Here is a 14,366-nt window from a genome sequence, read left to right on the forward strand (position 1 = left end):
AAGCACTGATTTCCTCCACCTCAGCCAGCCTCCCTTACTCTTTATCTCAGACTTTCACTTTACCCTGGTAACAAGACTTGTTTATCAGCTTTTCTTACCATGAGCCACCTTAAAGAGGCAGTTTACTCCCTATTACAGTTCCTTTCCCTGCATCAATGCTGGCATTTATAAACTCATTAATCTAATGCAGCAATTCACTTCTCATTTGTCAGATTCGTTTTTACACCATTTGAAGAGTCCAACAATCCTAAGGGGAAGCACAGTGAGCAGGCAGAGCACCCCTTTTTCACTAACATTTGGTCACCCCGGTTGAATATTTGAAAAATGTTCTTACTTTGTAGGGCTTCATCACCTTTTAACAAAGCAAAAAAGATAAATAAAAGAAAAACAAACAAAAGCACTTCATAGAGTCATGTTACCTATAAAATGCTACTTGTAGAAATAAAGCAATGGAGTATCATCTACCATTTCCAGTACAGAAGCAGAGCATGCCCCACCACACCAGCCATTGACTCAATGATGCAGCTCTGAATCATGGGCTACAGTTACTGGGTGTTCAGCTTGCACACACCTTGGGAAGAAATTGCTAGTGAAACCACATACACAAGGTTTGTGCATTTCAAACTGCCACTTAAAACGTTTGTCTAAGAGTTCTAGTTCTCATGCTAAGCCTTCCCTTAAAGCTTCCATTGCATTCAATGAAAGAACTGGGATCAAGAACAGTGAAGTCCCCATAGGCAGTAGCACACAGATGGTATTAAATGAGGTTTCCTTAACTGAGTAGCTCCAATTAATTGCAGTAATGATTTATTCAGCACTGAGTCAAAACCAAAAGCAACCGCTGCTTGAATAATCATCGTGTTCTTCCTGTACTACTTGACTTTTTTTCTAAAGACAGACCATTTACTATTTTGTGTAACAGAGAACCATTAGCAGAAGGTGCGTGGCTGGAAAACAGACAAATGCGAATTCGATCACAGTATAAGTGAGCAAAAATATTCCCCAAAGGTCAAAAAAAAACATTGCATCAACAAAGACAACCAATTAACAAATGCTCCTACTGAAAGGAGCTACATGCCTGAAGTTATACTCAGGTACACAATGGAAATGAGGATAATAACCAACATTTCAATGATAACATTCTATCAACACACGAAAAAAGGAGAAAGGAACTAGTAGTGCTGAAGTGTCCAGTACTGCTGAGCTCTGTACCAATGCATTTCTGTTTTTGACCTGCCAAGAGAAGGCTACAGGATAGGGAAAACCTTACAGAGCCTTCCAAAGAGGAGCAGAAGGAGCAAGGTGGTTTCCATACAGAGATGACCTGCACTTAGAGCAGACATGCCACAACTGGCATTACACAGAATTCATTTAATCAACCACAGACAGCTACTGATAATAGCTTTTTCCAAGACAGCCTAAGTGATGCCAGCCAACTCCTTCATTAGTTCAGATCTCTTTCTGAAGCGAGCTTGTGGATTTCTTTTGTCTGTCAAAGCAGTAAGGAAGGAGTTAAGCCTTTTTCTCTCCAGCCTTTGGAAGGCAATTATGCTGTGCATCATCAGTGCAATGATATTTGATAAAAGCTTTCTAAGCACTGCCCTCTCCTCTTACTGCCCTTGTGCTTCTACAATATCTGCTATAATCCTGGGCTGTGGGGAGAGCGTACGCATTCTTTAGAAACACCAAATGTTTAACACAAACATTATGTATTTTAGCTACACTAAAATATTAATCACATTTATCAAGATTGATGCTTTACACTATAATTAAACAACTTTTTTGAAGTGCGACTATCCAGAAAGAATCCTAAAATTAACCCTGCTCATAGATCAAATCCCTGGGTATTTCTGCTTACCTACATGCCCAATTAGATTTAGCACCTGCAACTAACATCTCTGGGAGCAACACCTAGTAGGTAAACAAAACATTTCTCTACACAGAGCCATTACTTTAAAATGACTTGTTCTTGTGCAAATAAGATTTAAACAAGTCCAAATCAAGGCTACCGGGGTAATTTTACTTACTCTAAAAAGTCAGAATTCCAGCAGCATCCACAGTCTTCCCAGGCCTCCCCTTCAGCTTTCCAAAAACTCTCGTTTTAGACTCCTAGGACTCAGGGACACCCTTTGTAGTAACTAAGCTTTTAACACAGGTTTTGTTCACTGGGTATCAGTCTCTAGCCACTAACTTACATTTCCACTGAACTATTTAAAGCCTACTTAAAAGCACAAACAAGTTTTAGGAAGTAACAAAAGCCAAAAGACCTTAATGATAGTAAGCACTGTTACAAGCATCTCCTTTCTTCCCTCTGAATTTTTCCAAAGCTGAAACAGCAACTAAGTAGCTGACCTGAGAATAGCGACAGGCTTTGGCTCTCTGTTTGCTTTTCCCTCCCTTGGGGTATCTATTAACCAAGAGAAAATGCCTGTAACTTTTTAGGACTATAACTGCACATAGTAGCCCCAGGAACCACGCTAAATGCTGTGCGCAACTCAGATACCGTTACTAAAGCATTTGCCCTCTCAAATAGAGAATTACACTTACAAATTCATTCCACACCACAAAACCACCCACGTTTGTTCAGTTTTTATCAACTGAAAGGATGAGGAAAACTCATCCTAACCAAGGGTGCTTTTGTTTTTTGGTTGTTTTGTTTGTTTGTTTTTAATTTCCTGCTTTCTAAATGATCTCCGTAAGTTTAATTAAGCAAGGGTAAAGTGGAAGAAAAGAAGTTTCATATATTCACAACAGAAGACTAGCTGAACTCTGAAGGCAGGGATACATAGCATAACTCACCCTCTAATAATCCTCATGTATAGCAGGCAAAAGAGCCTTGAGATTTTTTAAATAGAAATAGCACAAGCAAAAAAGCATTGGAAGTTAACACAAGCACTGCTTTCATAAAGCACTTACATAGAAATGCACAGCGTGCATAGGAAGATGGACAAAACATGATTAGTTTTGTTTTTTACAGCTGGGAAGACCAAGGCCTAAACCTCAGCATTATGCAGTGAATTAGAAACTCACACCAATGATGTTATCTTATCCTGAAGTTTACTTCCCAAATATATTCTTGAAACCTGACAGTATTCATATCCAATTTCTGACGTGAAAACCTTTTAGGCTATCAGGAACTCCCAATGAATTTCACAAGTTACAATTCCCATGCATTTTATGTTTACAGATAGACAAGTTCAGCATATTTCTTATCAGTTATGAATAGCAAGAAAGATTGAGTCAGCACTTACGCCTGACAACACGTGTCTATTGAGCGACTCTCCTTCTGTTTGAAGTGTGGATTCCCGAACTAAACCAGCTGTTTTAGATAGTTTGTCATCCCTTTCTCCAGGTTCATCACAAATGCTAGATCTGTCCAAAGGAAGAAATTAGATGTATTTGGAGCCACATATGTATCTGTAAGTAAATAAACTTGGCTTTGTAAAACTGAACAGTGCAATTCGCATCTCCTTTGTAAGCTTTTAATGAGCAATTCCTGCACTCACACAATAGTTATTCTGCTAATATTAACAGCTACCAGCTAAATCCTCCCACATCAACCTCATTAACCTCTCAAGCCATGCTTCTCACCATAACCACCTCAATAAATCCAGCTTTTGCCTATGTTGGTAGTAAAAACAAAGCACAGGTGAGATAGAAAGCATGCACTCTGCAGAGAAACAGAGGTAGCCTTGAGTGAATTTAGAAAAAAGCATCTGAAGAAACACTGAGACTTTTTTCCTGCATCCATTATTCCTGAGTTGCAAAGTACTGCATTTATTATTATTATTTTTAAAACAGATAAAACCCAGGAAATACTTAATGGGACAGTTTTTGAAGCTTGCAGTGAACTGTTTTCTTTTCCTATTACACATACTCGATAATGCAGGAATGAAAAAGAGATGCCAGTCACATTGTTCAATTTTACAAAGTCATTTACATGCAGATACAAAATTAAAACTCCACTGTTAGGAGTGCACTGACTGTTCATAAGATACAGGTCATATTTATTCCAAGAAATCAATAAAACTATTCCAGAAAGATATCTATATACAGTTTTCTTCTAATTCAACCTGAGTATCATATGTAAAATAAGCTAAGACCTGATACATAGGGACAACAAAGCAAGTATTTTAGTCTCCACAGAGTGAGGAAAAGCATTTGAACAGCAGATATAGCTCCATTCCATTCAGCCCTTCCAAACTGTTGAAGGGCATATAGATCCTGACCAAACATTATCAGGAGGAAAAGTTGATATTTAAGCTATCCTGCCCTCCCACCAGGCAAATCCAGGGGCAGCAAGGTCTTCCTACCTCCCTGTATAAGGGGCCTCAGCAGTGTTCCTCTTTTAAACAATGAACACAATTAAGTTTTTATGCATATTCAGTTTACGCAGTTCAGTTCTCCGCATAATTTTACTCTAGGCTTAACTTTTCAGGTAAGGCTACAGCAGCACTTTGGAAAGCTGTTTCTAAAATAAGAGAACACTACTTCCCCATGAGTATATCAACAAGCTTTATAGTCTCCCCTTACCGACACTGCCCATTGTCCTCAGATGATGAGTGGAAGCTCTCCATCTCCTCAGTGTTCAGGCCCAGCTCAGAGCCATAGCTCTGGTGCACCAGCTGCCAGAATTCCTGCTTGGTCAGCCTCTGAAAGAAAGCGAGCTAGTCAAGAACTATGCTATGGAGCAGTAAGGCACAGTAGGTAAAACAGTAAGAAGTTTGAATTACGCCACAGCCTTTAACCTTGCTTCTGACAAGGTCTGCAAGCATTTAGGTATCACATTTCAAGATTAGATTTCAGCATTTTGGGGAACTGAACTCCCATCTACTTCATGTTCCCAATCCATCACTGTTCAACCAATAATGCCAGACATTAAAAAAACTAGCATTTCAAGAAAAAAATGCTTGTATTTGCATCTTCATTTATCACCAGTGTTTCCAGAAATATCTTCAAAGCGTCCCCCTCCTGAGTTTCACGAGACACGGCACAAAACCAGTAGCTAGCGGACAGCCACTCACTCCCTCCCCCTTTGATCCCAAACAAACTTTACAGATCCATGCCTGTTTCCTTGGGATGTGCAGACCACTCTACCAGCAGAGAGAGACTAGCACTTCACTCACTGCAGACATTAGTGCTAGCTCAGCCAGCAGTCCATCACACCAAGGTGGGGCAGCAGGTGGGACACTGCCACAAGCTCCATAGGTATAATACCTCGCCTCACAGCTAGCCGCTCTTCTCTTTCCCTATAAGCTCCATGAATTCCACATTCTTTCTGACCATCAGGAAAGTTAGGGAAATGAGTTTTACAGCCAACTCATATCAGCAAAGTAAGCAGCTAGTTTCAAAGTCCACTTTTTCTGGCAGGAAAGGGCCAAACAAGGAAAAAAAAAAAAAAAAAAAAAAAAAGAAATGCAATAATATTGTTTGTGTATTTAGTCAAAGAAGCCAGGCGTTACACTGGAAAATGTGCCGCAGTCATGATCCATATTGATCAAGGGAACAGAACCATGCTAATGAGGCAGTAACACAGGTCTGCTTACTATTTGCATGAAATGATCACATTAAATACTCGTGCATTATTTAAAGGGCTTTTAAGCGATCCTCTCCACCTCTTTGCTCTGCCTGCAGTGTTACACCACCTACACTTTTAGCCACCCAAAAAAGGCCGCTGCACAGGCACCAAGGTAAACGCTCACCTACACACGGTCGGCTCCTCACGCCGGGTCGCGGTCCCGCTCCATACTCTCCCCCCGCCCAACGCACACACAGACACACACAGCCCGGCACTTTCTCCTCTCACCCTCCGGGCCAGCAGCCGCCGCCCGGCTCCTCCCCGCCGCTCCCGGGCCACCCCGGCCCTTTCCCACTTCCTGCTCGGCGGCGAGGCCCGGCCCCACAGCCGCAGGGGCTGCCCCGGGCCGGCACCGCACGGCCCCTCGCCCACCTCCCTCACGGCGAAGCGCGAAGCCACAGGCGGTGTCGGCTGCTCCCTGAGGGGACAGACGTCGGGCTTTTCCACGAGCACCCTGCTGGCACAGACCGCTGCCTTTACTTGCACCAGGGACAAAGGAAGCATTACAACACCGAACACGCACCTAGAGAGCGCGGGTCCTAACAGCTAGCACCAGCCTCCATTGCCCCGTGAGATTTCCTGCGGGGCACCACGGTGCTCGGCAAGCACCAAACGCACAGCTGCCTCACCTTCCTTCCAGGGACACTGTGTGCTTCAGCTTTCTCTTTAATTGGCTGAAAACAGACAGTGCCTACCTGTTTTTAAAATATGACTGAGGTACACCCTGAGAGCCCACCTGTCCACCAGACATTAAATGGCTGCTTTCATTCTGTTACCCAGTACTTCCCCAGCTTTTTTTCCAGTCCTATGAGACCTGCCATGGCTAAGCACCACTACACTCATCAGCACGGTCTGCATGAGTCTGCAGGCTTATCAGCCTGTTCTTGTACAAGGAACTCAGTGGTTCACAGAAAGAAAAACTACAAGCTGTGCATTTTAGTGATCTATAAAGTTGTTTCCTGTGATTTTGAAAAGTCAATATTACTAACTTCTGTTTCTAGAGCCAGGATTCTTGCAATCTACTCAATTATTTCTAGCTCAGTTAGATACAGTAAGTCATTAATAGTCAGCCCAGCTTCAAATCAGACTTGCTGTACTATAATCAGAAAAGATTAGTTCTAAAGGCAAAGAGGGCATGACTTTTCTGGCTCAGATTTCTGTCTCTGAGCAGAAGCAGTCTGGAGTGGCTCTGAAACTTGTAAAGCTGAAACTAAATCCAGACTACTCTGCCCACTCAAGGTGATGCTCTGTGCTAGATTATTTCTCAGTTCTTTATATTAAATAAAAAAAAAAAAAAAGAAAAGAAAAAGAAAAAAAAAAAAAGAAAAAAAAGAAAGGCTAAAAGCAGCAATGGTGCACATTTTTGTCCTTTCAGCCTGGAACATAGTATCAGTACTTCATGTCACACCAGTCAAAGTGGTGGCATCAAACAGGCTGTCCTACAAAATACCATAAGCAGAGCTACTGATTTTTACCCCCACAGCTAAGGACAGGTGCAAAAGTAAAGACAAGATACTGCACAAATGTTTAATCCAGAGACACCCCACACACAAACACACTCTCAAACCAAGCAACTTTAACATGGAATGTTGCTCAATTTCTTGATTACAATGGCAAAGAGTAACAGTGAACACTCAGTTCAGTTAAAACTGCCCGAACACGAAGGTCAAAATCAAACTCAGCCCTCTTTGATCTTTAAAACAACCTCTGCTGAATGCAAAGGTGCAACAAGTCTTTTTCAAAACCTTGCCTTAGAATCTGGTTGATTTGCTGCCCCAGAGGATGTTTGCCACAAGAACCCCACTTCAACTGAAGTTCTGGTCCCTTCTCACACCCTTAGACTTATCTGCTTCAGCACCTGGAGACTGGCGCAAATCTCTATCAAGCAAAGCAAAGGAATAAAAGGAAAATAATCCAACTCTAAGGACAAGGACTCATGGGAATTGAGACAGTTAAGAGCCTGTTCTATTAGAAATAAGGAACATTGTGTTTGTTTGGAATTTGAATAATCTGATTAATTATATTTTAATTTGTTCTTTCCCCCTCAAACTGGAGGGATAGTTGACATCCATGAACTTCAGGAGAATAAAGCGATAGTGTAAATGCCATTGCTCTTTCTATCATTAACAACCATGACTAAAATTGTTTCTGCCAATTTGGAAAGCCTGTTGAAAAGCAGGAATCATTGCTGATTTAATAAACTGATGCATTATTTAAAGCTTCAGTGGATGGGAAAGCTGCTATCTGTTTTATCAAGGTTGGTGTCATGTCTCTTCCAGACCTACATTAATGATTCCTTATTTTCCATGATGCTTCCCTTCTAAACAGAAGCATTTCAAAAACAGTGGCACGGTAAAAACCTAGAAGGTTCACTTTGACTACGTTTTGCAACAGGAATTAAATGCGGATTTCCCCCCCTCCCTCCCTCAAACAGAAGTCTTTACACGGACATTTTAAAAAGAAAAGTGCCATCTTAAGAGCAGGCTACCCACTGATTTAAAAGGAAACAAAGTTGAACCACATCAAGTACAGAGAAGCTACAAGCTACAGAATTGCAGCTCAGCTAAAGTGATCAGGAACCCTTACCAGACCATGAAGAAGTTAGAGGACAGTATCTTGGCCTAATTAAGCTTAGAGTAAATGGTTACACGTATTCCATGTCTTTCTCCTACAAAATGCAATTTCTAATCCAAAAGGCAGACTTCACAGAAGACTAATTGTTGAACTGTCTACGAACATGACACTTAAGTACAAGGCAAAATGGCCACAAGATGGAGATCTGGTAAAGAGCATGCTGACCCTCCTGAGAAGTTCTGCAGGGGGTAAAAGCTTAGAGTATACTGCGTAAAGCAGGTAAGTTGCTCTTCAGAAGAAGTGAGACTGTGTAACACAAACTCAACAGCTAGGAAGTTCTGAAGAGGCCACAGCTAGCAACTGAAATCGACAGTTGTGCTAACACAATTTGAAGCAGATGCAATTCCAAACCCCAGGATCAAGATCTGCAACTCTGGGATTATCTACCATAAGGTGGTGCAAACCAACACTGTGACAGTTGCTTACAGAGTTTCCTTCTGACGAGACATGAATAACTTTATTTCATAATTTAACAGTACCACGTCATTGCCTAGACTGGTAGATACATTCCAGAGAATAATTAAATTATCCATAGGGTTTAAAACATTCTGCTGCTAGCAGAAGAAACATTAAAACCAGCTCCTTTTGGAAAGGGAGATGATTACATTGTCACAAGCATCACAGACTCTGACAGGATCCCTTTGACAACTACCTCCCAGAAACACCAGGCTCACAGCACTGCATACCACACCAGAGCCTCAGAAGTAAGACATACCTTTCAAATGTATACTGTCCCTCTGATGAGGGCATGTGCTCATCTACTCAGTGCCTCTCTGTAACTTGATCTAGTTTGAATAAGCAGTAAAGATTTTCATAAACAGATTAATTTTGCCTTAATTGGCATTTTCCTTGATTTCCAGCTTTTGGTTATAGAAGTGCCTCTGGGCTGCCTTAACACTCATTTAACCAAAAATGTATGTGGCAACTGTATCAGTACTGCAACAGCTTTAAGCCTTTGGGTACCACTACACTACAGACTGAAAGAGATATTTCAGTATTCAACTGCAAATACGTTGGAATATTTAAACAGTGAGAGCCATAAACAGGAAGGAGACGGTTTTCAAAAATTGCATTACTTACACTGATGTTCTGCAACAAAATTATCAGTACATTTTTAGAAAGATTAGCTTATGTGCCCACAAATTGAAACATAAATCAACCTAACAAACGGGAGTTGCCAAAATACACTCCCGTATCATTCAGCCTACTTTTGTTGCATTTATTCAAGGTCAGGGGAATTTTAATGAATGGCTGGCAAAGGGTCTAACTTATCTGAGAAGGTGACTTTTGGCTTTTTTTTTTTTTTTTTTTTTTTTCTTAAAAGGAAAAGAATGTTTTCACTGAAAAAGACACTTGCTCTTTTGATTACAAGTTAGCCATAGAAATCTTGAAGGAAATATACACAAATACCTCCCTAAGTTAGTATAGAGAAGCATGCAACCTATCTTCAAAAATAACCAGCAAAGCTATACACAGCAGTATAAAAACAGAAAGGATAAGAACCTTATTTGTCATCTGAAGTACAAGGAGGCAAAGGAGACCATGAGGTTAGAATTCCGTGTCAAGACAGAGTTAATTTTTTCTTCAGGAAAGTCTCTCCCTCAAGATGCATCTCCATATATTACAAAAGATTCTTTTGTTATTTAACCACAGGCACCAGCACTTAGAAGCTTACCTTATCCAACAACACATTCTGCCATAAGCGAAAGATACTGAGGTAGCTTCTGTCTCTTGCACTGAACGATGTGAAGAAAAACTGTAGGAAAAAAGTATGAAAATCTCACTTGTAAGTATTTAAAGAAAACCACAATGCTTCCTTTCACCTTAAACACTCAAATGTTTTCAGTAATTGCATGTTCCTCAGTGACTGCATATTCCTCACACTGAACACTTCTTAATCACTTCTAGTAAGCAAGAATTAGATCTCCAGTAGTCAGAGCATATGAAAACTCTTGCTTGTCTGGACATTCAATTGCAACCATTTGTACCCCTCAACTAAATACATGAAGCCTTTCATCCACTTCCAAATGGGAAGTGAAACAAATCAGATGTATATGCCTATTTCTTAAAGGTCACAGCCCTTTCTATCCTACCTCTACATACTCCTTTTATTAAATCTTTTCACATGGGATGTGAAATTACAATAATTAAAATCAGAAATCAAATTAATGTGTCATTTGTAGTTTTAACTATTTAGAAGTTGGTTCAGTAGAGAAAAAATATCTTCTTTGATGAAAGAAGTTAATGTTTTTAGAAGAAATTGAGAGGGAGCAGCCAAATGTGGAACAACAGGAATCATAGCCCCTTCAGAGAGAACAGCTCCAGAACCATCCTAGAAAATTATCTTCTGTATCTAGTCAAGAAGTCTCACTTTTGAGACACTGCCAGAAGAGGTATCATGAAATACACGTAGGACATGAGCATTCTGCATCACCGTTTTCAGTTTCATCCAAATTCAAGAAAACAACTATTTCTACCAAATAAAATTGGATATTTACGTGTAGATTTCTCCATGACTCAAAGCCCATGTATCACAGTCCTTTCACTTTCAGCACTTTCTTATGGAACATTTAAATCTGATGAGAACACAAAAATAACAAATCCAAAGACATTCTGAATTCATTTCCTGTATTTTTAGTTTTTAAGTAGACTTTGATAACCAGTAGGACAAGAATTCCCCTTTCAGGTTACTGCATCAGTGTTATCAGTGGGGTTTGTAATCAAGCTAGAGTTGATAGTTTGGTCTCTGTGCACATCAGCGTTCAAGTCTGCCTTCTAATTCTAGTAATGTTTAAAAACTTGTCAGGGAAAGCTACATATTCAAAACCAGAAGTGCTCAGTTCTGGAAATTATCATTTAAAAGACAAATGTATTTAGATTCAGGTTTTCACCTTTTCTCCTTTTGTTGCTATCTGTATGGCATTTGGAATGAGCCGAGCAGTCTTTTCCTTTGTCATGAAAGTGATATCCTTCAAAGCAATAGAAATCTAAGCAGAAAGAGAATAAATACATTTTTTAAATTTAAGCTTTTTTTCAATTTACAGAGTCATAGAACACGCAAGAAGAACTCAAAATTTTAATCCCAAACACCAGAATGAAATACAAATAAGATTTTGAAGGCAGTTGTCTCCATTTGCTAACCTTCACAGCAAGCATCCCAAATTTGGAGCAAATTAAGTTGATTTAAGAACAATTTCTTCTTTCATATTAGGATTAGAGAAGCAAGTTGTTCTCTCTCTTCTTTCCTTCCACCCATGCAGCAGCACTCCACAATGAAGGGCAAAATACCAACTATATAACACCATACAGGCTGTGATTTCAAAAGGATTTTTTTTTTTTTTTTTAAAACATCAGGTCTACAAGAAAATTTTGATCATCAAATCCATTTGATGAAATTAAGCTTGATTTCTAATTGAGTATTTCCATACCTTCTTAAGTACACAAACTACCTGTTGCCTGCACTGCATATGTCAAAGCAGATAGAATTCAAGAGATTAAGTTGTCAGCCTTCTCAGCTGCATGTTTTGATACATCACCATCACCTTTACCCAGGCTACCTTCCATTTCTCTTCACTTCTTTATGCTATTTATTCAGCAGGTTGCAACAACTGCTTCCATGAAAACTTAACTCATTAAGCTAATTTCAAGAAAAAGAGCCAATATATCATGAATATCTACTTCTGCTTATACTGATCAAAAGCTACACACCACAATGCGAGAACTTGTATCAAAGTTATTTTTCAGATTGCCTATAGTTATTCTTAGATGCTGATACTTTATATATACAAATATATATGACAAGGCAAATCATTAAAGAACTGTAAAAGATCAGCTTTAAGAAGAAAACAATTGCCAAATGACTTCCTATACTGAATGACTGAGTAGGCTTATTTCTGCACAGACATCTCCAAGACTACCCTCATTTTATGGTGCAACAGATTTGCATTTCCACTCAGGGATATAGGCTCAGCATGAGATGGACAGGATAAAAGTCCCTCAAACAGATCTTACATCCTGATACTACAAGGACAAAGAAATGGGTTTCAAGCACGCTAAGAAATCTTACTGTAGTCTCCCATCGGAAGATGTTGCTGTGGAAACAGAGCCAGTTTTCAGAGAGATACAAGCGTCCTTGCAGCAGGATATCCTTCTGGAGCGCACAAGCATAATCTGCGTACAGAGAGAAAGAGCAAGTTTACTCACTTACTGCAGTTCAGTAGACCCAAGCATGTTAACTTAAAAGGAGATAATGGTATTACAATACAAATCAAAATGCATTTCTTCCACTCTTTTCAACTCTGATGGCGTTTTCAACTCTTGCGTTGGGTTGCACCCAAACTATTGTTTGGGAACACCTCAAAGTCAGAGTCAATAGAAATACCTGTATAAAGACAATATTTCATACACTGACCCCCTGTGCCTTATCCTGTGTTTTCAGAGAAGAAGTAGGAATACATAGGAGAAATAGTCACAAACATTAGTCAAGCATTAGAGAGCCCAAATAAAACAATACACAGACAATTTATAGTATAACAGATTCTACTACCAACTCCTACGTAACAAGTATTCATATATTGTAGTACAGCAATGATTTTCCACTGAACAGATCCTATCACTAGCTAAAGCTATCGGCAGAGTAAGACATTAAAAGACAGCTTGAAGCAATCCAGTTCTTTAGGCAGGGGATATTTTCATCACTTGACTGTCGTTTTCATTATGACACTGCCTCAGGCCGAAACATCCCTACTAAGGAATATTTTTCATCTGGAATGCAATTACCCATCATCAGATACCTGCTGATCAAAACTGAGATATGAGGATTTGCTTGCACTTTTAAGTCTTTGAGAGAATTTTCATCAAGAGCCTGAAAACTCAAACTCTTCCAGAAGCACTCAGCACTAAAGTGAGGATATGGAAATAAATGTCAAAGTTCTCTTTAGTCATACAGAAAAAAAGTTCAGACAGACCGCTTCTGAAAGCTACAATGTAGAGGTTACATTCTGTTTTTTTTACATAATAGGCATCTGTTCACACAGAACTTCAATGATTTCAACTGTAGAAGTATCAAAGTGTTTCTCCTTTTTTATTCTGAAAAACACTTTGCTATTTTCCAACTTATCACTTTTACTTTGTATGCATCAAGAAGATGAACACAGTTCTTGTCCATGCTGCAAGAAGTTCAGAAGTCTCTCATCACACTAACTTAACGGTAAATCTCCTGGATTTTCCCTCAAGTGAGTACAAATAAAGTTTCTCACAAGATGCACGAAGCATACGTACAAGCCCAAACAATTTCACAAACTTAAATTCCAAATGAATACATTTCAAGTGCACGTTTAAAATTCAAGAAAAGTCCAAAACCAAAGTGCTGGAGAGATGGAGAAGGCAGCAAGAGTCTGAGGTTAAGGACTTCCAGAAACTAATATCAAAACGTTTCCACCTAACTTTTATGTTTGGAAGACTGGCTCCTATTTAAACCTATAAGTACTATCTAGCACTTTATGGGAGCACCTTACTACTTTTTCCTCATTCACGTACTACTAGCCAGATACCCATACTAGAAACAATATCCAAAAAAATACTCCTCCTTTCTTGCAGAGCTAGCACAAAATTACTCCCCTGGGAGGCTTGGGCGAGTGACAAGCAACACCATGACCTACCTACAAAAGACAATGTCAAAACAAAGGAAGAGGTTAGCATTTCTCCTTTTGTGTTATCAGATCCAGTAACTTAAGATGCTACCTGGAAACAATAATTTTCAGACAAATTAAAGTTAGTGGCACTCCTTTAAACTCCCCTTTTGAAAGTCTAAACCTTTTATTATCATAGAATTATTTCATATGATCTTTGAAATTTTCCTCCAAAATTAATTCTTCCTATTTATTTCCATGAACATTACAACAGCTATAAAGCACAACTACTTTGATACAGCAAATTCTCAGGTACAAAACACTACTGCTCAGCACTGTCACCACAGTTTAGCTACGCATTTTCACTAGCTATAAACTGCATGCTGCACTCAAAAATCTGCATCAAGGAGATGGCCTGCTGTTTCACATGTTCTGTGACAGCACCTTTACTAGGAAAACGTTGCCCATGTCAGTGTGGACAGATGAAAGTTGAAAGGTGCCAAATCTATAGGTTTGACTAGGCA

The 14,366-nt window shown here is 39.5% G+C and overlaps 1 protein-coding gene across 1 annotated transcript in view; it reads right to left on the reverse strand.

Moving 5' to 3' along the window:
* Positions 1 to 14,366, reverse strand: part of GRAMD1C (GRAM domain containing 1C) — a 51,112-nt gene that overhangs the window by 15,701 nt on the left and 21,045 nt on the right. The window contains exons 4-8 of the mRNA XM_042810077.1: positions 12,279 to 12,382; positions 11,104 to 11,199; positions 9,888 to 9,968; positions 4,534 to 4,652; positions 3,252 to 3,372 (exon numbers count right to left, since the gene is read on the reverse strand). Of these exons, the coding sequence (XP_042666011.1) occupies positions 3,252 to 3,372; positions 4,534 to 4,652; positions 9,888 to 9,968; positions 11,104 to 11,199; positions 12,279 to 12,382 (521 nt within the window). The remainder of the gene's footprint in view (positions 1 to 3,251; positions 3,373 to 4,533; positions 4,653 to 9,887; positions 9,969 to 11,103; positions 11,200 to 12,278; positions 12,383 to 14,366) is intronic.

The sequence above is a fragment of the Centrocercus urophasianus genome, unplaced genomic scaffold (genome assembly GCF_019232065.1).
Source record: "Centrocercus urophasianus isolate 14NV4802_14NV808 unplaced genomic scaffold, USGS_Curo_1.0 seq_12, whole genome shotgun sequence".
Taxonomy (NCBI): domain Eukaryota; kingdom Metazoa; phylum Chordata; class Aves; order Galliformes; family Phasianidae; genus Centrocercus; species Centrocercus urophasianus.